The sequence below is a fragment of the Ctenopharyngodon idella genome, chromosome 4 (genome assembly GCF_019924925.1).
Source record: "Ctenopharyngodon idella isolate HZGC_01 chromosome 4, HZGC01, whole genome shotgun sequence".
In the NCBI taxonomy this organism is placed as follows: Eukaryota; Metazoa; Chordata; class Actinopteri; order Cypriniformes; family Xenocyprididae; genus Ctenopharyngodon; species Ctenopharyngodon idella.
In genome coordinates, this window is record NC_067223.1 from 8938064 (window position 1) to 8965951 (window position 27888).

At 36.4% G+C, this 27888-nt stretch overlaps 1 protein-coding gene across 2 annotated transcripts; it reads right to left on the reverse strand.

Moving 5' to 3' along the window:
- Window positions 1–10189: 10189 nt before the first annotated feature.
- tspan11 (tetraspanin 11) lies at window positions 10190–27629 on the reverse strand. Of its 2 annotated transcripts, XM_051889908.1 has the most exons (9): window positions 27492–27629; window positions 25369–25460; window positions 22162–22353; window positions 19992–20066; window positions 19686–19790; window positions 18654–18812; window positions 17913–17999; window positions 14864–14988; window positions 10190–11580 (listed from the first exon to the last, which is right to left on the reverse strand). In XM_051889908.1, exons 2-8 carry the CDS (start codon window positions 25453–25455, stop codon window positions 14911–14913), a joined length of 783 nt encoding a protein of 260 aa, XP_051745868.1. In that variant the 5' UTR covers window positions 25456–25460; window positions 27492–27629; the 3' UTR covers window positions 10190–11580; window positions 14864–14910. The 2 variants fall into 2 exon arrangements, with proteins under 2 accessions (XP_051745868.1, XP_051745869.1); XM_051889909.1 differs by lacking the exon at window positions 14864–14988 and having other exon boundaries at window positions 27492–27628.
- Between the last annotated feature and the right edge of the window lie 259 nt (window positions 27630–27888).

Genomic DNA, 27888 nt, shown 5'->3' on the forward strand with positions numbered 1-27888 from the left:
GACCCTTGGCCGAGAAACCATCAAATGCCAAGGTAATTTCCATTGCTGCTAAGTTTAAGTTTTAACTGGTTTACAGGTCTTTATTTTGAGCACACAGCTGAAGTAACAAAAGGCAACATAGTTGGCGAACATAACCGGGTTTCTGAGGCCATGAAAAAGAAATAGTGTTATGCCAAGTCTTAAATGGATGCCTAGACACAGTATAACCCTAAAAAGGGTTCTCTAAATATGAACCCCCACCCCACCTCTGTATTCATGTGTTATATACACAGATCTATTCATAATGATAATTCAATTGACAGCAAGATGAATCTGTACCTCTAGCACATCAATAAAGCTCTTAAAATCGCCATCACTTTTAAAGGAGGCAAATACAATGGGCAAATCATTCAGTAGCGCTGTGACCATAGCAACGGCAGAACCATCTAGCCTTCTAAACGAAACATTGACCCCGTACTTTCATTTTCTGTCACCAGAGGCAGTGAATGCTGAATACAGTAAGAACATGTCCGTGTCATATTTTAGCACAAAAGGAGAAGAGAATGAAGCATATTTTCAAGGTCATTAAGACTTTATTATACATTTTAATTTTTATTTTCATGACAATTAAGCACATCTAATATATATATGTGTGTGTGTGTGTATAACAGCTTGTTAACCAGCTGTTTTGATTTTCTACTGATTGCAAATAGTTAAAAGATTGCATTTGTGGACAATGAATGTGCATCCTGAGGAAGGCTTTTTAATTTTTTAATGATTTAGCCCAATTTATTAAAGGCCTTTTATGCTTATCCATGTGAGTGCCTTGGAATGTTTTGTTGTTTTCAGATAAAATAGAGTAAATAAATAAAAACACAGCTGTCAAAGGTCTGGGATCAGTAAGATTTTTAAAATGTTTTTTAAAAGAGGCTCTGATGCTTATTTGAGGCTGCATTTATTTGATTAAATATTGTGAAATATTATTATTATTTAAAATACCTGGTTGTTGTTGTAGATTTTCAAAAGAACAGCATTTATTTAAAATAGAAATTATTTGTAATATAATATTGCATCCCTGTACTTAAATGACTAGTTCACTTTCAAATGAAAATTAGCCCAAGCTTTACTCACCCTCAAGCCGTCCTAGGTGTATGTGACTTTCTTCTTTCTGATGAACACAATCGGAGAAATATTAATAAATATCCTGACGCATTTGAGCTTTATAACGGCAGTGAGCGAGACCAACAAGTATGAGCTGAAGAAAGTGCCTCCATCTATCCATCATAAACATAGTCCACACGGCTCCAGGGGATTAATAAAGGCCTTCTGAAGCGAAGCAATGCGTTTGTGTAAAAAAAAAAAAAAAAATATATATATATATATATATATATATATATTTAACAAGTTACGAAGTAAAATATCTAGCTTCCACCAGACCGTGGAATTTTTTTATGAAAAAAGCTTAACTGACGCGATGCCAGTTTCGTTTTTCCTGTAATATGACTACGGAAGGCGGTCTGGTAGAAGCTAGATATTTTACTTCATAACTTGTTAAATATGGATTTTTTTTTTACACAAACACATCGCTTCACTTCAGAAGGCCTTTATTAACCCCCCAGAGCCATGTGAAGTACACGTTTATGATGGATGGATGTGGATGGAGGCACTTTCTTTAGCTTCATACTCGTTGGTCTCGCTCACTGCCATTATAAAGATCGGATGCATCAGGATATTTATTCATATAACTCTGATTGTGTTCATCAGAAAGAAGAAAGTCATATTCACCTAGGATGGCTTTAGGGTGAGTAAAGCTTGGGGTAATTTTCATTTGAAAGTGAACTAATCCTTTTTTTATGCTGATTTAAATATAAAATAAAAAAAATACAGTAATAAGAATGTATTGAAGATAACTGAAAAATACATACACTCACACAGACACACACAAAAAAATTAAAAAAACACTGACAATGAACTATGCAGGATGTGCCAAACTGGCCTAACTGTCACGAAATTACTGTCACAATGCAAACAAAATATACTTCATACTCTTATGAAAAATATAATTTCTTGTTTCATCATTTCTCTTAAGAATTTAGACTGTTTTTGTGAGATTCACCCAGGACTGCTTGCGATGTTTGGGTGGGAGGAATGGTGGGGTTTGAAACAGGAGAGGATATCAGAGCTCAGTAGATGTAATCTCTTGTGCTGACTTATCAGAAACACATTTGCTGAAATAAATCGGTAAGCGCCTGCAATACAGAATGGGGCAATGGGCCAAAAATCCCCTCTCAGACTGGATGAAGCATGTGATGTCATGTCAGCCTCTCTGGGTCTCCTTTCAACCCGGGACCCCCATCTCATTTTCATTCGCTTTGTCTTCACCTGTCCTTCTCCGCGTCTCTCTGTAGCCTCACAGAAAATAATAAGGCTTCCTCCCGCGTCCCTGAGGGCTGTGCTTGCGAGAGGGGTCAGAGCGGACCCCGCGCGCACAAAATTCAGCCTCTCTCTCCTTAGCGGGCTGTCAAGAATTTAAAAAATGGAGACAGGCTGAGAGAGGCTGAGGCAATTACTCATTTACAGTCTGTATAGACGTTACTGAAAGCTGCCTTCCCTCGGCTGCGGAGCAGCAAATGTGTTTCCAATTAAAACTTGTGTTTACATATTCTGCATTTTCTATTGTGTAATTGCAAGATTTATTGCAGGCCTCTTGTGTTTCCTCTGGGGCAGAAAATATGGTCGTGAGGCGTTAATATGTCACATGATTGGTGCCAAGCACAGAACTCTCTTAAAATTCGATCAGCGAGGCCGTGGAAGCAGGACGGAGCAGTCCGCATTGGGCCATATGGGATTTCTAGTCATAAGATATAAATGAGAGGTTTTGGACTGAGCGATAACCAGTCGGTTAACGCTGAACGTGATCCAGTTATGGACGTCCGTTGAGGTCCACTGCACTGGCACCCCTAACACGCTGTACATATGGCCATACGTAACTTACTGAACAACAACACGACACATGGAAGGCATGCGATCTGGCCTTTGAAACGCACACCAACTCTAAATCTATTTAATGACACAAGAGATATGAATAATTGCAATAATGTCCTTGCGGTTTCCGTCCGCCTCCGTCCCCCAGATCCCTCATGATGCATGCTGTTGTCCAAAACGAAGGCACGCTCATGGCTTAGATGTTTCGGAGCGGAACTTGGCAAGCGTCATTTGGATCCACGCACTTAAAGGCTTGTCGTCATGGTGATTTGTCTTAATGCCCATGCGACCTAGACCCCTGCATCTGTTTTCCTTTCTCTTCCCTCTCTCATAATCTGCTTAATTATTTAACATTAATCATTTTTCATTCAGAACTGACTTACTGAAGCATTTAGCAACATATTTAGAAACTTTGGGAATTTAACACTCATTTTTTCCAACACAATCAGGGCCATCTCACTTTAAATGCATAAAATAAATAGTAACAATCCATCGGTGTAAGAATAAACTTAAGACATAGAGAGATAGTATTTATACTTCCCTCAATTTAGAAAAAGAGAAACTCATACAATAATGGCTCATGAATGCACTTCGAATGATTTTGGACTAACAGTGCCCTCTGCTGGATGGTGGGAGCATTACGATTGACTCACCACTCGAAATCAGCCATTTTGTAGTTTTAACATGTGGCCACAACCAGTAAAACTCACACTGACATTAAGCAGACTTTCCAAGAAGTGGATTATTCCGACCCCTGTACGACCACCGCTGTATCCCATACAGACACATGCAGTGAACGGTGAAGACGCCAGTCGTAATGTGAGGCATGTGTGTGAGAGACAGGTCTGAGGGTCTTGCAATGCTCGGCACGACTGCGGTGCAGTGGGAAAAGGATCTGTGTGTGTTACGGTATGCGGAGCTGCGAGTCAGCCAGAGTTCCACAGACACACACTCACAAACAAACTAACACACACATTCACTTCTACTGTTCCCTAGAGAGAATGAGAGTGATATGCCAACAAAACTCCACCACAGTTCTCAGTAAGGGGTGAAAAGACATATGACGGATCAAGTATGAGGATATGAGGAGGTTCACCTCTGTCTGCAGGCCTTTCTGTTGCAACTGCTCACACAAATGATAGGACAAGACTTCCTAAAGGGTTAATTCACCCAAAAATGAAAATTCTGTCATTAATTATTCACCCTCATTTCGTTCCAAACACGTAAGACCTTTGTTCATCTTTAGAACGCAAATAAGTAAATTTTTGATGAAATCCGAGAGCTTTCTTACCTCCCCATAGACTGCACCATAATTACCACTTTCAAGGTAGTAAAGACATTGTTAAATAGTCCATGTGACTACAGTGGTTCAACCTTAATGTTATGAAGCTACGAGAATTGTGCGCCAAAAAAAAACAAAAAAACTAACGACTTTATTGAACAATATCTAGTGATGGGCGATTTCAAAACACTGCTTCATGAAGCTTCGAAGATTTACAAATCTTTTGTTTCGAATCAGTAGTTCGTTGCGTATATCAAACTGCCAAAGTCACGTGATTTCAGTAAACGAGGCTTCGTTACATCATAAGTGTTTCGAAATTTTAATGGTTCACGTGACTTTGGCAGTTTGATACACGCTCTGAACCACTGATTCGAAACAAAAGATTTGTAAAGCTTCGAAGCTTCATGAAGCAGTGTTTTGAAATCGCCCATCACTAGATATTGTTTAATAAAGTCGTTATTTTGTTTTTTGGCGCACAAGTATTCTCGTCGCTTCATAACATTAAGGTTGAACCACTATAGTCACATTAACTATTTTAAATATATCTTCAGTACCTTTCTGGGCATTTGAGCCAGCGGATTTCATCAAAAATATCTTAATTTGTGTTCCGAAGATGAACGAAGGTCTTACGGGTGTGGAACGACATGATTTTCATTTTTGGGTAAACAAACCCTTTAAAGGTGAAGTGTGTCATTTCTGAGCAACCAACAGAATTGTGCAAAAAATTATATGATGGCCCCCTTTGTCAACTAGCTGTACCTACTGTAAAACAGAGGAATTCAACTTAAAGAAATGCGCTTTGTTACAAAATAGTAATAATAATAATCTTGACTCAACCCTCGCTTTTTTTAACTAAACAAAAAAAGCTACAATTAAAGTTACAGTGAGGCACTTATTGAAGTAATTAAGAAATATGAATCTTATAATTTTATTAAAGCGCTTACATTAATATTTTTATTAAAGCTTACTGTATTATTTGAGCTTTAAAGTTGTTCTTGTCATTTTTATGGTTGTTTTATGGTATTCAGCACCCTATTGGATATACCTAATTGGATATAACGCAACAAACTTTTATATAACTTTACACAGAAAAAACAAAGACACCCCTTTTACTTCCATTGTAAGTTCCTCACATGTAGAGAAATTCTGTGCCAATTTTAGAAAGAAAAAAAAAGGCTAAAAAAAGTCAAGGTCACTTTCAAACCAAGCACCTGTCGGTTAGTCAACAAGGCGAATTTGCATGAACAATTGAATCCGATGAAAAATCGTGTGGGGAAATCTTTCACCCTCACACAAAAGTCCTGATTGTGTGGATTCCTACTATAATTCAAAGTCAAGTGGATTCCTATTGAAATTCAAGTCGAAATTAATTTAAGTAGTAATCAACATTAAGCCACAAATGCTGTCAAAAGAGTTTAACTTGAGTTCAAATATTCAAAACCTTGAATATTATAGACGTACTCCACAACAATAGGCTTGAAATATTCAAGGGATAACACCTGCATATAACAATAAAAACGTTTAACAATGACAGTGTGCAATAAAAAAAAATTCAAAACATCAGACTTCACATGATATACTCTGTTTTAACCTGAAAGGCCTCCAGTGAAAATACAACCATCCCACCTTTTCTGTATTTACATACTTTGGATTGAATTGAGGAAATTCCTCCTAAACAGACAAGAGAATTGTTATGTAATGCTCTATGGTGCTGTAAATAACATGTACACTCTACAGATGCTTTCATCCAAAGTGACTTACAAATAACCTAGATATAATATGATGTCATATATCCTCAGGTGTATGACACCCTAAAACTTATTTAAATATATTTATGTTAATAAAAGCAATAGTTGTTCCAGCACCAGAAGTGTTACTCTCACAAACAGGCTCAAGTTTCCTTTGAACAGCGAACTGTTTAGCTCACAGAAAATGCGTTCCAGGTGTTCATGTCAATACAGTTTTTCTGCAGTCTTGTTGTGTGCTGTTTGACATGAGAGATCACACAGCTTTGAGATGTTTGAATCATCTCATTAAAATGTTACATTTTCTCAAAGACCAGCTAAGCTAAATTCCGCCATGTGCTCTTTGACGTATTACCAACGATTCTGTCCCGTTTCTTTGTTTGTATGTCAAGCCAACCGATAATTTGCACTTCCAGTGGATTTTAAATGTATTTTTCAGTCAGGATACAAACCAAGAGACAAACAACTGTCAAAATCGATCATACAGTGTATATTCCACTGGGGAAAAAAAATTGCTTCCACAGGACGCTCAAGGATTTCTGCGTTTAAAAAATACAGACATAAATGATATAAAGTGAATTTGATAACTGAAAAAGGGTTAGGAAGGGGTGATGGTTGTTTCAATAAAAATTAATCACCTTTTTAAGTTGAAATGATTCATTTGGAACAATTGCTCCACTGCATGTTAAAAAAGTCCTTGGCTTTGCTTTTATAATCAGTCATAGAAAGAGAGGTGCAATTTCAGATTTTTTTTCTGATGCAATCCAAATTTGGAGAGAGTGTCACGGACATATACCAGACTGAACCGTGACATTTGAACAAATACATAATAAATGTTGCTAATGTTCTAGCTGATGCAGCATAAAGCACAAGCAACATGCCTCAGTTTAAATGAAAAGCGGGGACACACAACAAAGCAAATAATAATGCATGCAGTGCATTGCCAATCTTTTTGCTTACATAATTCAACAGTAGCTTACCATATCAGACGTGCTTTTATCCAGATAAAGAAGGTTCTTAACCTGAAACGATATAAAAAGCTGAATGTATCAGTGTACAGTATCTCATATTGCTTTTGTACATACTTTAGACATAGGCTGATAAGCTTTTCACACATTAAATTAACTCTGGATTAATGTAATCCTTGTTATCTAGTTGTTATTCTAATATGCTTCTCATATTAATCATACTTTACCATGAGTTAGAAATGAATCATCCAGATTTTACGATTTCATACTGTACGTTCGTAAACAATGGGCCGTTTAGCGTTCTTATTTGCATATTTAGGCGACCTGCTTTAATAACACCACAAATGTCGTAATGTAAATTCGCTCTGGTTGCCTTTTGACACATAAACCAAAACATTAACTTGTCTTTATCACACCAGTTAACGGTTTCTCAGTCGTTCGAAATTTTTAACAATAAATTACACAGCGAGATAAAGTTCCTCAGACTGCAGAACGCACATGAATATTTAATGAGGTAAGCGCCGAGGCTGTTTATGATTGGCTGGTTGGTTGGCAGGTTAGAGTTTAAAAGGCGTCAAACAATTAAGGTGAAACGTGTCCTGCTATAAAATAATAATAATAATGTTTACAGTTTGGGGTATTTTACAGTATTGTATGAGCATTATGATGCGTGTGATTGTTTTGTAAATAAATTTTATTGTTTAGTTAGCCGTCTGTTCTGTTTTGATTTTTCTCCATAATATATTGTTGCCTGTTTTTGCTCAGAGTTTCTTCTGAAAGTTATAACAACTCATGTAAATAATTGGAGAAGAGATTAATAAATTATAGTAAGGCAGCACATCAAACAATAGAATCTTTCTCTCTCATTTCATTCCAATGCTGGAAAGGCCAAAATATCTAAATAAACAAAGCACTTGCTGATGGGTCTGTGTAAGTTTGCATCAACAATATGTTTTACAAAAAACTGCATTATGTAAAGGTAAAGGGTCATGTTGTGCAATGTGAGACTGTATAAGCAAATCATTTTACACGTTTTAAAGTACAATAATCCACTCAGTTGCCTAAAGCAGCATTAATGCTTGTCAATCACAATGACAAACATATTTTCATTTAATTCGTTCAGAACATTGAAGAACTGACAGATGTAAAACATTCAGTCATCTTACTTAACTTTGATTGAAAGCTCTTCTCCCTGGACGTCTGGAGGCCATCTTTCCAGGCTCTGATCCAAGAAGCAACATCTGGCACTATTCATCTCTTGCTGTGATTGCTTTGGTTCTGACACATGTCCGCATACTGACAGGAACACACTCTACAGTTTCAGCCTGTGTGACGGCCTCTGGTCCTGGTCCCGCTGACACTCAAGGCTTTTGTTGTGTAAACGGCCATCTTACCCGAGCTTTGATCATGGCACTGAAACATTCCTGCATGTTTACTGCAGAGAACAATGCAGCTTAAATATTCATGTCAGGTCAGTTTCAGTTCCACTGTAAGCCATTCTTTGAGATGGATGGATGGATAGGATAGATAGATAGATAGATAGATAGATAGATAGATAGATAGATAGATAGATAGATAGATAGATAGAATATCTAGTGATGGTCAATTTCAAAACACTGCTTCATGAAGCTTCGAAGTTTAACAAATCTTTTGTTTCGAATCAGTGGTTCAGAGCATGTATCAAACTGCCAAAGTCACGTGATTTCAGTAAACGAGGCTTCATTACATCATAAGTGTTTTGAAATTTCATTGGTTCACCACTGGGGGGCGTGACTTTGGCAATTTAGCAATCCGAACCACTTTGGCAATCCGAACCACTGATTCAAAACAAAAGATTCGTAAAGCTTTGAAGCTTCATGAAGCAGTGTTTTGAAATCGCCCATCACTAGATATTGTTGTATAAAGTCATTATTTTGTTTTTTTGGTGCACAAAAATTATTCTCGTCGCTTTGTAACATTAAGGTTGAACCACCGTAATCACATGAACTGTTTTAAATAAGTCTTTAGTAGCTTTCTGGGCATTCAAAGTGTTAATTGTCTTGCAGGCCTCACTGAGCCATCGGATTTCATCAAAAATATCTTAATTTGTGTTCCAAAGATGAACGAAGGTCTTACAGGTGTGGAACGACATGAGGCGAGTAATAAATGACAGAATTTTCATTTTTGGGTGAACTAACCCTTTAAGGACCTATTAGTCTGCGCCATCTAGAGTTTCATGACAGAACTTTGTAGATAGATAGATAGATTGATTGATTGATTGATTGGTACATAGACAGATTTTCCACTTTCCATAACTCATTGGTGCAGTCAGCAGAAATGAACCATCTCAGATAGGCATGGCATTACTCAGGTTTGAGCTCAGGGTGTGTATGTGTGTGAGGAGCGTTATGTATCACCAGCTGTCTTCCATTCACTCTCACTTGTTGGTAATGTTAAACAGGGGTATGAAGTGGGGGGTGCTAAGCTCGCTCATATGCTTTACTTGGTTATGTATGGTTTCCTGAGGAAATGACAGGAGTGAAGGGGGGATTTTGGCTACAATAATCCACTTTATTGGTTTTGGAGTGATCAGATAGATGCTTGACAGTGTAACTACATCTATGGATTGCTCAAAGCACATTGAAAAGTTCTTTAAAACACATTGTGCATGTGGGTGAGCTGAAAACATCTGTTTATTTAGGTTGCATAAGTCATCATTACTCCACCCTAATTGAATTTGTCAGTAACTTGCTCATAATGGATGACAGAACAGTTAAAAATGTGCGCAGCTGCGATGCCAGCACAAGATTGCTCTTAAATAGGCAGAAAAGCACAAGACAACACCAATAACTCAAAGTCTTATTTTAATGCACACAAATCCATATAACAATGACATTCTGTGGCATCATCACAAAAAGGCACCAGGAAATTAGCTTCCTCAGTTTTGTTTGCAACGAGGGAAAAGCATTACAGATCGAATTTGCATCTGACAGGAACAGAAAACAGAGACAAATTTATGTGGTCAAATGTAAAGACAATCTGGATCTGGATATTATCCGGATATTAAAGTTATTATCCGGATATGAGTGGCTGCATGTCAATAGGTCTTCGCTAAAAGAAAAGCACATGAGAACCGGGTGGATTTTCAATTTAAAGTAGAAGACGAGTTCTTGTCCTTGAAGCAAGCTTATCCACTTGTGTTTGTCTCCATCTACTGGCTGAAGTGTGTCAGTACAAGCAGTCAACCAGAATACGTCAATAAAATACGTTTATTAGAAGAACATTTTTAAAAACATTCAATAAACATACAGTTGTTTCAGATAGAGCTCTACTGCCCACAAAAGAATGCAATAGTCTTAAGGCAAAGAATTTATGAAATCAACCCATTGTTATCAGAGCAAATGGTGATATAACATTATGAATATACATCCAATCTACAAACACATAACAGTATTCAAATAAAAGATTAGTACAGCTAATGGAATGGTTAAATGCATATTTTAAATCACAATCTACAGACTTTCTTGCAGCCCTGATGAGAGATTGCTAATGTTTAACTGACATTTTAAAATATGCAACTGTCATTAGCATAAAGCAATTGGATTATATGCTAATCAGTACAACAACAAAAAAACAAGAATGTTACATTAAATCTTTTTCTTTTTCCTAACCATTTTTTCCCCCAAATGACATTGAATTTCAATAAGGCTTATGTTGCTGTGGCAACTACATTAAGATTTTGCAGCTGTGATTTGTATTGCAAGGCAATGGAATATTGCTCATTCTTTTCCTTCAATCACCCGGGAGTTCATCAGTTCAATGAAAGCTCCTACAAAATCCACTAAGCATAATAGCCAATCCATCTGAGGGATATCATTAAGGTTCAAAAAGCACCTTAATTTGTTTGTAACTGATATGAAGTGTGACACAATTGGCAGAATTTGCATTAAATGATTTAGAATTTACAATGAACAGATCCATATATTTAAAATAAGACACTTGCTTCCTGTTTGGCCAAATATATATATATATATGACTGTAGACATACACTTTCTAGTCTGTTTTAGGAAATAATGACTTTTTTCCCCAGAATATGAATACCTACACTACCTGAAACTTGCTAAACAGTGATCTTTCCACAGGCTACATATATATTTTTAGGAAAATATAATAATAAATGGACTTCAACCCATTTTTGATGTTGGTCCAGTGTATTTTTGAGCCCATAAGGAGGTTCCCACACCTGTTTGAGTTATAGCAGCACATTACATACATTTAATATGAGCAAATCAAAACAAATATGCGTTTCATATAAATATATATTTTGATATATGATATTATAACTTACTCAAAGTAAAAAATTAATGTCATTTCTAACTGCCTCCTTGACATCTAAATGACCACAGGGCAATATACCAGCAACAACAATAGCAACATTTGTCTAAAAATGTGGCAAATGAAAGATAATAAAGCCCTTATATTGATGTAAGTGCATTTGGTCATGCAGTTTTAAATGGGCACAGTAGTAAGGCCGTGTATGTGTGTGTTGGAGTGTCAGGAAAGGCATATACGTTTCCGAGCATCAGTACGGGTCCAGTTTAATTCGCCTGTGTAGGCAACAGGTGAACACCATTCCACATATCTGAAACACACAGACGAATGAAAATCAAATGTCACGTTAAGATGATGAAGTTTGGTCCTAGATAAGATGGCCCTCAGCCACATTTTCAGGTCATCTGTCTGGTCAAATGCTCATAATAATTTGAACAGAATGAGATACTGGCAGGCATCAAGCAGCAGTGCATTTGATAAAAAGAGCCCCAACAATATTAGAGTGGATAATGAAACAAGTTTTCTTTTTTCAGTTGATTCAAGTGCATATATGGTCCAATGTGGCCTTGTGGCAATTGTTGAAACTCTCTTTATAAAAGGCTTGAAGAAAGAGGGAAGCGGTGTACAGTTACTATGGAAACTGAGGTGTAAGGCAGCCGGTAGCAGTGTTGTTGTAATTGGGTCAATTAGCATGTGTGGGAGTGTGTGTGTTTGTGTGCACGTGTTTGTATGAAGGCTACAGTGTGTAGGCAGAATCAGACCAGTGGTAACTCTCATAATGAAGAGAGCATAAACATTCATTTTCACATTTCCATTTTTCATGGCGGCAGAATAATTCACAGCAACAATCTTGAGATTCACACAGGTGAGACTGAGAGAGCATTTCTTGTTGTAAAATTTGTGACTGCATAAAAACAGCCTGAGATGTTCTTCTAGCTGTTGTAATCCTGGGAAAAACAACTTAAAAACCTATTTAAAATATCTTTAGGTGAGAAAAATATATGGCTGCAATCCTCTACAAACTCAGTCTGCGAGTTACAAAACATAATCTAAAAATATATAGTGTTTCAACATCTCGCCAGGCTATATTTTTTTATATATCTCTGGAAAAAGCAAATCCGAAGACAAATCGGAAGCCAGGTCCTAGGAGGGCTTGTGGTGGGCGATTATTTCTACAAAAATGATGGAGCCTCATCCTACCCACAAACACAGAAATAAACCAGAGCTGGAAGTGCAGCTCAACTCAAGTATTTCCTTCCCTTAATAATGTTCTACTTTCATAGGAAAAACCATAAACTTTATATTGGTTAATCTGTAGTGAATTGTAGGGTAAATGAGCATTTATGGCACATGCCAGTAAGGATCTCTGGTTTATGAGTGTTTTTTGAGGTCTAAAATGAACCCCTGGGAAATGTAATGTTTGTGTCAATGTGTGGTAGTTAATGGAGTAAAAATGGGGTACATTCATATGTTAGTTTATAACCAAATTAGACTCAAATATATTAAAGTTAAGATTTAGTAATATTGGTTTTTCACCTTTTCTAATAAAAACCCTACAAAAGACTTAAATGTAATCGCTTAAAAAGTGAAAATGATGTAATTTATGCACCCTAATCCTAAACCAATACAATCATTTTTCTTTTGAAGATATTTCACAGAATGTCAAAGCTGCTCTTTTTCATACAAAGAAAACAAATATGGACTTATTTTACGAAAGCTTGTTTACGCCATAAAATAAAAAATAAAAAAGGTAATTGGGGCTTTTTATCTCACAATTCTGACTTTCTTTCTCAGAACTGCAAGATATATAGGTAGAATTGCGAGAAAAAAAGTCAGAATTGTGTTTATATCTCGCAATTCTGAGAAAAAGTCAAAATTGCAAGTTATAAAGTCAGAATTCCAAGTTATAAAGTCAGAATTGCGCAATAAAAACAATTGTGAGAAAATCAGAATTGTGACTTTATAATGCAATTCTGACTTTATATCACACAATTCTGACTTTATAACTCGCAATTGCACAACTTGCAATTCTGATATAAAGAGAATTGTGAGATGCAAATTCGCAATTGTGAGAAAAAAAGTCAGAATTGCGAGATAAAAAGTCGCAAATTACCTTTTTTATTTTTTTATTTAGTGGCAAAAATTTAGCTTCTATACTTATTTGTCCTTGGGGTCAATTAAAAAAAAAAAAGTGTTCAAGTCATTGACAAAAGAACCATTGATGTTTGATATCAATGGGGTCAAACTTGAATGTTTAATAATGCAAATATGCAAAAATCACAGCTAAGAGATTTTAAAAAAACAAACAAAAAGAACAGCAAATAATGACTAGTGTTCAAAAGTTTGGAGTTGACAAGTTTCTTTTAAATGTTTTTGAAAGAAGTCTTTTATGCAAAGCTGAATTTATTTGGTCAAAAATACAGTAAAAACAGTAATATTGTGGGATATTATTACAATTAAAAAATATCTGTTTTCTTTTTTAATTTGTAATTTATTCTTGTAATGAAAAAGCTGAATTTTCAGCATCATTACTCCATTCTTCAGTGTCACATGATCCTTCAGGAATCATTCTAATATGCTAATGCGGTTTAAGTTTACAAGAACAGCAATTATTTGAATTAGAACTTTTTTTGTAACATTATAAATGTCGTTACTGTCACTTTTGATAAATTTTTCAGAAAAAAATCTAACTGGCCCCAAACAATTGAATGGCAGTGTAAATACATCTTTAAAACTTTTAAACTACGCTATCATGTGACATTAGCATAGTGCACAAAATGTATAGACTATTTTATGGTGCTTTTATCCCTTTTGTCATTTTATCAGCCTAAATACTCATTAATTTTCCTGGAAAAAAGCAGCTAGAAAATCTACAAAATATCTTCCTTTGTGTCCATTTCATTTTTAGCTTTAATAAGCTTGGTCTTTCATGCGACTCTCTTCCATGTCATAAAGCACTGAGTGAGAAGGTGTATTATTGCTCTCTGCCAGGACTTCTAATGCTACTCTAGAGGAAAATAAATCCGGATGAAAAGTGGGATTAACTGCACCGGAGAAAGGCACAGCAGACAACAAACTGAGAGATGAGACTTATATGCAATCAGCAGACCTATACAAAAACCAAAAGAAAAACAGCCTCTTTTTCTGAGCAGATATGTTGACACCTTTGAAACTTCTCCTTTCCAACAGTCTGGGTCTGCGGGGAGGGATACAGTAGACAGGAAGAGAGAAGCCTGAAATAGATCGGACACACTGGGAGTCTCACAGCAGGTTGCGGGTTGAAGGTTATATCAGGTCTGCACAGTCCAAGATGAGAGGTGCTGATTCACAAAAACGTATTTGTAACTGAATGTCTTCAAAAAAATTGTTTCAAATGATACAATTCAAATGATTAAAATGCTATTCAGTGCCATTAGTTGTTCCTTTTTGCCATGCAGCATTCAGCATGTGTGGTTTAAGAGTGCTGGTGTCATGCCAAACACATACACATAAGTCATACAGAAAGCATGAGGTGGACATGAGGTGACAAGAACAACGCACATCAACATGCACACACATATACACAGACGCGAGCATAAACTCAAACAGCCGACCTTCTCAACGCATATCGCTTCAGGAGTCAAATATTGGCACTAGCCAATCAAACGTCAGAAAAGTCCTCTTCCTCTTCTTTATAAAGCAGATAAATAAAGCAGGCAGTCAGCACTGCTCCTATTAGCTACAGGACACACACACACACACACACACACACACACACACACACAAACACACACAGAGATACAGACAAAAAGAAAGAGACAGAGAGAGAGAAAGACAAACAAAACCAAGACAAAACAGAGACACACGCTGTAATTTAAGACAAACATTACAAATCCCTGAAATACAGTGTTCGCTTCAGACAATCTTAAGAAAAAGATGTTTGGGCAAGATACATAAAGTGTCAAATAAACAATGCACTGATTCTTTTTTTTTCCCTGACATGTTCTTTTCTAAAGTGAAATAATAAGTTAAATGCTTTATTTGTATGTATTAACTCAGTTACACAATTCAGTGTGTTTTCTAGTTTTATTGGTTGTATTATTGCAAAATTCAGCTCAATTCACTCTAAATAAGATGTTTTTTATGTTAGATAAATAGTGTAATTACAGAATTAAAAAGTATCATCTCATAGTTATACATTTATAGATATTGATTTTGTAAGATATTGACCCCTTGATTTTGTTAGTAACTTCTGTTAGCAGCTTGACTAGTTTACTATTATAATACTACAAATGATGAATAGCTTGTAGCTTAGCAAGCTACAGTTTTAAAGTTGTTTCTTCAACACAAACAATTTGTTATGTTATGAATGTGAACTGTAATGCTGTAGACCCCTGCGGAGCAGCACTGTTTACTGCCATAATGACAGTAATAATGAAAGATCATTGAAGAGGATCAATTTAATTAGCGCTCCCAATAGAGAGCGGCTTCAAGCCACTTTGGAGTTTTTTACAGTAGAATCATTACATTAAATTTAACACAGGACTTATTTTTAGTCCCCTAATCACTCCAGAGCTTCACATTTCCTGGATGAAATGATCACATGACCAGCTGAGACCTTGATGCTGGAAACGCTGCTTTAACACTGCTCATCATGAAGTCCTTATATATGATTACAGTTTTAGGCATCCACTTAAAAGTTGACCGTTTTTACTGGAAAAAAATATAGTACATTCAATTGACCAAAGGGAATTTATTAAACAATTTTTACTTACTAAGTGAGAGTGACATCCAGTATACTATCTAGTATGCAGTACACAGTACAGACTGCTTCCTATGCACTACATCCCATACACTACGTAGTGCATAATGCACACTAAAAACTTTTTAGAAGAACAACGGCTTGTTAGAACCAAAACTAATGAAATTACATGGAATTACATTGATTTTATCACTGATTTTGTCACATCTGGTTAGGCAACTTTAACACATAATAGTGCCAGTTGTTGTATTTCAGATCAATACATGTCTGAGAGCGAACATTAAGATTCACGTACAGATTAAACAACATATAAAAACATATACTACCCACTAAAAAGAGAAGGAAAGGGATAAACTTCTTAAAAACATAATCTATGGTCATTATACATCACTCCCAGCTCAGACGATCAATATGAGGTCTGAGCTGGAGTCACATTTCACTGTTGTTTATATACAGAGTTTATTCAAAGGAAACAGATCAATGGCCCTCTGCACCCCTGCAGTGAATGCAGCAGGCTCACTGTGAGATCTGCACTTAAAGCTGAGAGCTCTTATCTCTCTTTCTTTCATTTTGTCAAGCCTGCATGTGGTCTCCACCTATTTTTACCCAGCGGGCAGAGCTCCGTGTGACTACCGTGCACATTACCGGCCGAGGGCAAAAGCAGAGTCCATTAAACGATTGCCCTCTGGTCACTGCATCAGCTATTTTAGTGAAGGCTTTCATGTTATTGAACCACATCAGAAGACCTCAATGATCCATGTTCGCACTGTTTCTCTGAGGTATGCTTCATAGTATTTGGACATAAACATCACTGGAAAGTATGCAAGTTGTAAATGTTGGGCTATATATACTTTCAAAAATTTGTGGTCCATAAATTCTTTTTTGTTGTTGTTGTTGTTGAAAAATTACTTTTTATTCATATGATCAAAAGTAACATTTATAATAAATAAATGCTGCTCTTTTGAACTTTCTATTCATTAAAAAAGTAATAGTGTATCAAAAAGCATCACGATTTCCACAAAAATAATGATAATAGTAATAAATTTTTCTTGAGCACCAAATCAGCCTATTGGAAAGATTAGAATGACACTTAAAGGTTTAGTTCACTTCAGAATTAAAATTTAATGATAATTTACTCACCCCTATGTCTTCCAAGATCGAAAATAAATTAAGGTTTTTGAGGTAAACATTCCAGGATTTTTCTCAACAGGGTTCAATGGGTTGAAGGTCCAAATTGCAGTTTCAGTGCAGCTTCAAAGGGCTCTACACGATCCCAGCCGAGGAATAAGGGTCTTTTCTAGCGAAACAATTGGTCATTTTCTAAAAAAAATGTATATACTTTTTAACCACAAATGCTCGTCTTGCACTAGCTCTGCGATGCGCCACGCATTACGTAATCACGTTGGAAAGGTCACGTGTGACATAGGCGGAAGTACCGAGCAAGTGTTTACAAAGCAAAAGCCTACGTCACGCGTGACCTTTCCAACGTGATTACGTAATGTGTGGCGCATCGCAGAGCTAGTGCAAGACGAGCATTTGTGGTTAAAAAGTTTTTTGTTTTTTTTTCTTTAGAAAATGACCAATCGTTTCGCTAGATAAGACCCTTATTCCTCGGCTGGGATCGTGTAGAGCCCTTTGAAGCTGCACTGAAACTGCAATTCGGACCTTCAACCTGTTGGTAACTGCCGAAGTCCACTATATGGAGAAAAATCCTGGAATGTTTTCCTCAGAAACCTTAATTTTTTAATTTCTTTTTTGTATTCCACAAGAAAAACTATTTACATAAAATCATATGGTTTTGGAACAACATGATGGTAAGTAAATAAATGACAGAAATTTACTTTTTGTGTGAACTATCCCTTTAATTGCACACTCCACCTGAGGGGGAGGGAGGGGCTTACCTGTAGACAGGCCACGCCTATCCCTACAGCTCCAATGATGAGCAAGTGATCCGCCAGGAACTGCTCCAGTTTAGTGATACAGCCGCCCTGTGAGAGACCACAGCATTATAAACTACTTCAGCTCATAAATGTATATCATGTGCTTGTCTTTTCAGTGTCAGCGCACATATGTGGATTTGTAAATTGATTTATTTTGCAGAATGATAACTGCAGAGTTTCAGATATATGGATGATAGGGAGATTTTTTTTAATTGTGTGATTTACAAGACATTATTGTGAATACTGCAACAACATACCGCATATAGAATAAAACTAATGGCTCACGAAAGGCCTGTAAAACCATTGTTTTAATGTATTATGTATCACACCGGAGGTCTGTTCCCAAAGAGCTTGGCAGCAGTTCACTGTAGTGTTACCTCACACTTCACAAGCTCATATATGTTACCAGTCGCACCTGTCTCGCTCACAGCTGTGCTTTCATAGTCTAAATTACTCCCAAGGGGCGTATCAAACACTTCATGATGATATGTTTCACAGGCACATTGTAGTTCCCACAGACAATGAGGAAGCATCTAAGGCTAAGCATGCGGCAGCTTTGTCTCAAAGCTCCATACTACAACAGAACATTAACAATGTCCGGTGTTGTGTAAAGGAAATTAAGTACAGATGAATATACAAGTATGATTATGTTGAATAAATTTTATGTGGAGGATGATTTGAGGTTAACGGTGTCAGACCCACCTCCACCTTGTAGATATTGGAGGGGTGGTCTCTCTTTCCACACTGAGGGGTGATGGTCTTACAGCAGCTGTCAGGGACCAACCTTGACTCCGCCGCCTGGGACATGATGTACACACTGTGCATCCAATCAAAAGAGTTGTTGCTCCCACAGCACTTGAACTGCAGGGCGAAGGTGAGGGAGTTATGGTTATTTTACAATTAGGATCAGTGCGCAAATTGGTCCGGTATTTAAAAGACATGGAGTACCTGTATTTCTGCACTATTTTCTTCACAGTAGTGATTTTACTTTTTTTTTTTTTTTAGATTTATTTTTTGGCATTTTTGCCTTTATTATGATAGGACAGTAAGCAGACACAAAGTGAAGTGGGAAAAAGAGAGAGGGGGACGGGATCGGGAAAGGTCCGCAAGCCGGGACATGTCAGTGCGCTGCCCACGAGGCTATCGGCGCTTACTTTACATGAAGTTTAGGGGCAGTTTATTTGTTTAGTGCATTCAGTTTAAGTTAAATTAAAGAGCAAATAAAATAAAATAATAAAATAAAATATTAAATTAAAATGAAATAAAAAAAATAAACGAAAAACAAATGTAATAGAAAAAATAAAAAAAAAAAATTACATTAAAATAAAATATTAAAAAAAAACAAAATAAAAGCAAAATAAAAATATTATATTAAATTTTATTTTTTAACATAAAATACAAATATTATATAAAAACAAAATAATGTTAAATAAAAATAACAAACATATTAAATTAAAACAAAATAAAAAACATTAATTAAAAACTAAATAAAAAATATTAAATAAAAACAAAAGCAAAATATTTCTAAAAAAAAAATAATAATTAAAACAAAAGCTACTGGCACAGAATTTTTTTTCCACTTCTAGCACTGATTAGGATCATTCATATTCTGTTACCATCTCACAAAACTTGCAAAAATGTAATATAATATAAAAATAATTTGCCTTAGCCACATACTCTTGTCTTTAGTCTCTAATCTAACCAGATAAAATGCTAGGATTTGGAGTTTCTCACATCCTGCTGTAGTCTGTCCACAGACTGAGTGATGCTTTCTTTTCCAGGTTGAGCATAGTTGTCTGTCATTGTCTTGCTCAAGTGCTGCTTCAGCTCTTCACTCAGCTGTGAAAGACAGAGAGAAGAGAAAGAAAGAGAGAAATGAACAAAAATAAACAGAGTGTGAGCAGTAGGCAGTGTCATCGCTCAAATGTCTCATCTATGCCAGTCGGGTTCAGTCCTACCACTAGATCCATCATAAAAGCAATTGGGAGTTAGTTCTTTAGAGCTTTGTTTTATAGCAATACTGTCTAAAATTTCACTCACCGCCTGGTAATAAACATAGGCCAGAACACCAGCCACCAGCTCAATGAGGAAGATCAGAAGCAGACAGGAGAAGTACTGTGAGAAGACAAATACAATTAATGCAAACAAAATGATCTTTATCAGAAAACAGCAAGTCCAGTCATTGCTGCTCTATATATACTATACAAATTATAAAATGCCGATGTCATAATAATCCAAGCACATATAAATATCATAATTCTTCCTATTATTCTCATCATTTTTGAAAGTCATGAATGTCAAGGAGACATTTGTGGTTCCACAACAAAAAACATAATAAAAAAAAAATTAATAGAAAAATGAACTGTAAAAAAAGTAATTTGACTTTGTTTGTTAACTTAATGCTATAATGTCACCTATAAACTTTCAATAACTACAGATGTTTTGTTCAGAAAATCTTCAATTAGCTATAGTATCTTTTTTCATGCAAGTTTAAATGGCTTCCCTAAAAGAAAGAGTATCTTACAACAAGGATGTTTTATATACACATCAACACTCAAAATGCTTCAAAATGTAACAATATTTGCACTGTCATGGGGATAAAGTAAATAAAATTGGTTTTTCAGAAATTTCTTGCTCAGAGCTGCCAGAGCTAGAGACGCCTGACAGATGAAAATAAAAGACACAGTGACATTTTCCTCAGAGGAAAATAAAACAATAAATGACTAAACTGAATAAGCTGTCACAGTTTACTGTGGGGGGAGAGCGTGGGTGATAACAACCACAAATCTGCCTTTGAACATGTTTTCAGGAAAATATTTTTCATGGCATAATTAAAAACAAACAAAACATTGCTTTCGAGATTATACATAACTCAAACTCACCGTGTCTTTCTATGAATACATTGATTTCTATTTTAATTGCAAAGTGAGTACTGAAGTTGAACTGAAAACATCACTAATCTACGGAAGCTTGTTTCTGCCACTGAATACAAAACAAAAAAGGTAATTGCAACTTTTTAGAATTCTGACTTTTTTTCTTGCAATTCCAAAATTATATCTCACAATATATCTGACTTATATCTGACTTTTTTTCTCAGAATTGTGATATAAATTTTTTTATATAAAAACAGAATTGGACTTTATAACTCGCAAGGGCAGAGTTTGTTTCTCGCAATTGTGTTTATAACGCATTAATTCTGACATAACTCACAATTCTGACTTTATGTCTCACAATTGTGTTTATATCTCACAATTCTGACACTATAACTTGCAATTGCAAGGTTACATCTCACAATTCTAAGAAAAGAAGTCAGAATTGCGAGATGTAAACTCACAATTGTGAGAAAAAAAGTCGCGATTACCTTTTTTTTTTTTTTTTTGTGGTGGAAACAAGCTTCCATATTAATCAGCAGAGTTAAATGTACGCAAAGAACAGAAATATGCACATCAACAGAGACTGTAGACCAAACCACAGATGCAAGAGACACCATGAAACAGGAAGCCCGTCAAGGTGGATGTGTGAGAGAGATGAATAAATTGGGAAAAAAAACACATACTTTATAAGCCTATACACATCCACGCAGCACTTCTCTTCTAGAGGTCGAAAGAAAGGACAGGAAGTCCAATGTAATTTATATAAACACCAACAAGAGCACTGAAGCAAATAACATGAACCGATTCAAGGTTATTCAAACAAAACAGCGCACTGAACAGCTGTTAACCTTACGGCAGCTGTCGCTTGTTGACATTTATGTGTATATATGTTTTTTCCCATAATGCAATGCATTCAGATCAGACCAGAAAGGCAGTATCCTCATTACTAATTCCTAATTCGAGGTTGGCGCTCCTCCGTAGATTCATACATCTGAGCGAGAGTGGGCTATAAATAGGACTGCTGCAGTGGCAGTCACAACCTTGCTTGTCTCTTTCACTCCCTCGAACAAACACAAGGTACTATCTTTTTTTAAAAAATGGTGAGAAAGCAGATGCCTGTCAGCTAATTTGTCATGGCTGCCATGGAGCCTGTTCTACTTTGTCTGTGGACACTCAGTGCCGCCCACCTCAACTTACAGGCGACAATAACAGAGTTGACCAAAAAGAGACTGGGATCTAAAGCAATTATATCTGTGGAGCACAATGGAGAAAATGGTGCAACTGGCAAGATTACGACCTCTCAGTGTGGCCTTTCACATTCATCTCCTTCTTCTCACCGTGGACAGACAGCTCCTCTGCTCACGTATGACGGCACAGCAACCCAAGAACCCAGTGACCATCACCAGCCCCCCGGCCAGGATCAGGATGTAGGCGGACACGGCGAATGTACTGGAGGCCAGCAGGCTCAGGTACTCTCCTTTATCGACCAGCGTCCAGATCCCAACCCCCATTACCACCCCACCGCCCATCTGAAAGAGAAAAATACATCAGAGGTTATCATAGTGCATAGAGTTTAAAGGGGTCAAATAAAATGAAATCAAACTTTTAGAAGTCAAAAATTATAAGCCAAAAAAATGGTTCGTTCCAAACATCCAGAACCTTGATTTCATCAATACATGACAGCCTATATTTTGAACCTCTCATAATGAAAGGTTTGCTTACTGAAGAATGGGGCAGCACAAAAAAATGGCCTGTTTAATTCTAAGGGGCAGGGAGAGAGTAAAAAAAAGGCAAACAATGCCTACTCTGCTTCTTGTCAACAAGTAGAAAAGAAGCTGTTTTCTGCAAGGATTTGACCAACTTTATTAGGCACCTGGGACACAGGAAGTCCTAAGTTTCTGGGGTCATTAATTACCACTTTACTTATTATTTTGAATTAATTTATTAAGGTGTTAGTACATTCTGATGGGCATATTGAGCCTGTAAGGATGCACCACCCCTCATTTGTCCAGCTTTATTAAAGGGTTAGTTCGCCCAAAAATGAAAATTCTGTCATTAATTACTAACCCTTATGTCGTTCCACATCCGTAAGACATTAGTTCATCTTCGGAATACAAATTAAGATATTTTTGATGAAATCAGTTTTTTTATCCCCCATAAAGCAATGTAATTACCACATTCAAGGTCCAGAAAAGTATTAAAGACATCGTTAAAATAGTCAACATGACTAGAGTGGTTCAACCTTAATGTTATGAAGTGACAAGAATACTTTTTGTGTGCAAAAACAAAACAAAAATAACGACTTTATTCAACAATTTCATCTCTCCCCTGTCAGTTTTCTTTCACTGTTAATGTTGTATTGACAGTGCAGGCTTCCGTGTACTACGTCAGAACGCCGACTCATTATTGGCCAGCTTCTGCGTCAGCATCACACGCATGCGTCGTGCAACTAACGTGAACAGCGTCAGCCAATACTGAGCCGCCGATCAGACGTAGAAACTGGAAGTGCTGAACATAAACAGAGAATGACACAGAAGAGAATATATTGTTGAATAAAGTCCTTTTTTTGTGCACAAAAAGTATTCTTGTCGCTTCATAACATTAGGGTTGAACCACTGCAGTCACGTTGACTTTTTTAACAACGTTTTTAGTACAAAAAAAAAAAAAACAATGTCTTTAGTACCTTTCTGGACCTTGAAAGTGGTGGTTGAATTGCTGTCTATGGAGGAGTCAGATACCTCTCGGATTTCATCAAAAATATCTTAATTTGTGTTCCGAACATGAACAAAGGTCTTACGGATGTGGAACGACATGAGGGTGAGTAATTAATGACAGAATTTTCATTTTTGGGTGAACTAACCCTTTATAAGTGCATAATAGGGACGCTTTAATAAATGTGGGCTTTTGACTGTTTTTTAACAGAGGAAAAATTAAATAAAAAAATTATGATGTGACCCCTTTGAAAAGAAATAATGATGAAATAATGAAAAAAAAATTAAAGACAAACAATTATGAAAACTCTAGGATTAGACCGATGGCTGAGGACAAACAATGATGTCATAGTAGCTGGAGTGAGAAAATAATGCAGTTAATTATAGATATAAAACTGAAACTCCTGTTTCAACTGATAAACAACTATTTCATAGTTTGACAGGCTTGTCATTATTTAACGAACTCAAATAATCATTAATTTACCCTGAGATTTCAGCACAGGTTAATTATCCACCTGTGTGGTGCTGTGCAAAGTAAACACTCCATTAATCTATACACATACACGCTCATTCATCTGTTTTTCAGATTGATCCAAGTCAGAAGCAGAAGAAATTCCAACAAGGCTCTTCCCTTCAACACTCCCTACTCTTTCCTTAACACTCTCCAGTGCCAAACTCAAACAACAGCTGTCCCAGAATCCCATTGTCTTTCATGCCTCCTGAGCAGCTTGTATACCACACACAGTGAGGACTTTGAGTTTGAGCAAGAAACTGTGTCTTTACAAAAGCTCTGCATTGAAGGAATCACTAGATTATATACTGAATATGTATTTCAGAGGTTATGCTTTAAGTAGTTCACCTGAAAATGAGTCATTACTTACTCACCCATGTTGTTTCAAACCCACATGACTCTTTTTTTCCCATTAAACACAAAAGGATATATTTAAAGTGTGTGAGATACAGACAGAAATACGTATGGACCACTTTTATGATGCTTTTGAAGCTCTGAAGCATTGTAATTGCATTAAAAAGAAAAACAACCAGTACATAATCCAGAATTTCTTTTTGTGTTCTACAGAAGAAAGAAATACAGGTTTGGAGCAACATGAGGGATAGTAAATGATGACAGAATTTCATTTTGGTGGACTATCCCTTTAAATCAGTGGATAAATGCACAGGATTGTGCATTCTGGTTGAAGGTGTGGTTTATGACTCATTTCCTGACCTTCTCTTCTCATCCAGAATTTATAAAAACCTAACTATCTAATGGAGAGAAGTACCAACAAAGATACATTTGATCAAAGAATACTTTATACTGAGAGATGCTTTTGTTCAGACAGGTTTATTTATCTCCATTCAGATTTACTTTTGTTTAAAAAAACAAAAACAAATTCAACCCTAGAGGGCGCTGTACTTGTTGAGCTCAGGCACAGGTGGGTGGGAAGAGGAAGAGAGAGGGGGAAGAGAACGAGAGAGGAGATGATGGGAGATTTAAATGATAAAATCCTCCCGTGTCACTGTACTTTTTCATTCACATACACACTTCAATTCACTTGTCATTCAGCTCTCATCGCATCTGATATTTGATAAAAACAGCTTGAAATTAACACAAAACGCCATTCAAAACCATTTTTACTTCTGTAAAGCAACTTTTCCCCCCTCTGAACAACATGCATCAATGAATTATTCATTATAAGACCAGAAATGTGTATTGAGAATGTAAATTTTGATTTCATGCTGATGTTTCATGTTAAACACAACACATTTTGCATGTGGCGTGATAGCAAAGGTTATCCAAAGAGGTTTAAATAGCAAAGTGGATCTCAGACTCACCCAGAACAGGAAGTTGAAAACAAAAAGAAGGTACTTGAGACACACTGTGATCCAGTCGTCCTGCTCATCCTTATACAGGCTGCCCATCGCTCCTGTTGGAGAGAAGAGAAAAAAAGAAATGAAACAGAAAAGGAGTTCTCATAAAGTGGTGGATGTTCACCCTTTTGTTACGAGGCAAAATGGGAAAAGGACAAAGAGGAGGAGGTGGGCAGGAGTGTAAACAGGCTTTTGGAAAGATGGCAGTCAAACACTGTTCTTTTCCATGACATGTTAATTAACAGCTGTGGTCTATGGGTTTCTGCCATAGACAGACGACACGCTCCATCTCAGGGCCTAGTGTGGAGGCGTCGCGTGTCAAAACAGCAGCCATGTATGGGTGCTAAAATGAGGGCGTTTGGTTTGAAATCGTTGAAAATGCAACAAAACTACACACAATCCAACCCATAGCTGGTTTTAGAAATCTCGAGGACACCGAATGCAGCACCGGATTAGAAAGGTGACTGACATGTTCGGTTTCAAAACACAAAATTAGACTGCAGACTTTGTTTTATAAAAAATCCCTGCTATAATGGATTTTTGTGCCTAGATTTTCAATGTAAGAAACATCGATTTCTTTTGGATACTGAGGCATAAAGAAGTTGTTCAGAATGACTGCTGCGGGGACATATTGATTTTCTGATCACGTGTTGTAAATGTATGGAGAAAGCCCTCGCTGTGTGTCAGTATAGTAATCACTTAAAGTGCTTTTTCTTAAAGGGTTATCTACCTGTATTGAGCAGTACATAGAGATTATTTATGATGCTGATGAACTCCAAATTCAGACCTAAGTATACCACTAAGTTTGTAATTATGATTTAGTAGAAAATAATGTTTTATTCATTGCATTTGCATTTATTATTTACCTCATTCTGAAGGTCTGCCTGATAAACACAAACTATCTTCTTATCCACTCTGTTGACAGACCAGTGGCTTTGCCTGGGATTTGAGACATTTGGAGGCTTTGTGTTGTTATGGGATACTACAAGCATTCAAAGAAGTGTTTCAAGAATTTTAAGGAAGCCTGGTCTTCTTATTTACTCCATATACTGATTTATTTAAAAATACTGCATTATTAAACTATACAATGTCACTTTAAAAAAAGTTTAATTATTAAAAGATTTAAAAGACGATTAAACTTTAAACCATACCAACACCATTTATTTATTTTGGAAAAAAAAATATATATAAAATAAAATTGCAGCAACATACCTGAAATCTGCTTGTACCATAAAATATACTGTTAACCTAATAATACATAACATAAAACACATATATTATCAAATGTAATGTGTCATGCAGGCTTTTCAACGTCCTTTTATTATTTTGCAGCAAATTTTAAGGTGACATTTTAATATATTTTTGTTTTTCAGTCTCTGGTTGTAGAAGGGGTTTAGGCACAAGCCTAGACATATAAGGCTAACTTAAGTGTGTAAACCGTTTTTTACCCCAAAAAATTACATATATTGTCCCATTGGACAACATTTTTTTCTGTAAGGTAACAGTATATTATAATAAGGTAATCTTTTTCGTTCAAACTAACATTTTTAAAGATAGCATCAGGTATATTTAACGGTTAAAGTTGAAGACCTTAGGTCTATTGCTACAACGTTTCACTTTCGCTCTGTTTCATCTCACTGTGTTCAGAGTACTTTGCTGTGGTTTTCTCGCCAACGACTGATTTTCAATCGATTAAAAAAGCCACGGATGCGGTGTGACTAAATACCGTGTGTGAGCATTTACTCCTCTGAGCATTTAATTAATTAAAATTCACGTTATTATGCTCCTCCTTCAACACCCCACATACACTGAAAGCAATGGTGGTTGTCCAGAAAAAAAGAGGACATGGTAATTCTTTCTTTCCTCCTCCGGACTTTGAACACTTTCCGCAAAGCGCATCTGTCGCGCAGTTACATTGATCCTGCGACGCTTTACGCACTCATGAACATAAACAAACCAAAACTGCGTGGTGTGATGTACACTTTATTTTTTTTTAATAAAACCTCCTGCTCTTATTCCATGTTTGGGACAAGCACCAAAGTCACTTTCCATTGCATAAAAAGAAAACATATCGTGTTTAAACTTACCTTAACAGCAGATAAATGTCGTTTTCCCCAGCGAGGCTTGTTGCTCCGGAGGCGTGTGTATAGTCGGCGGGGGATCGGTGGGTCAGCGTAGAAGGATGTGAGGAGGAAATGCAACTACAGCCCGCCCCTTCATTTCATGAGATTAAATACAGCGAGCTGTTCAGCTTCAAAGGCTGCTCGGGGACTAAGTAACTGTTATTAGTGCTTTTAAGTTAGTTGCCTTGTCTCATTCTCTGAAAAATATCAATTATTTTCCTGGGATTGGATTTGAACTGGACACTGTTGTCTGCAAAACAGTGCTGTTGAATACTGTAAATAATCGTAGACATTTTAAAAGAATTCTACTGTAAAGCCGGTTGACTCCAAAAATGTTTAGACCTAAATTAAAGATTTATGT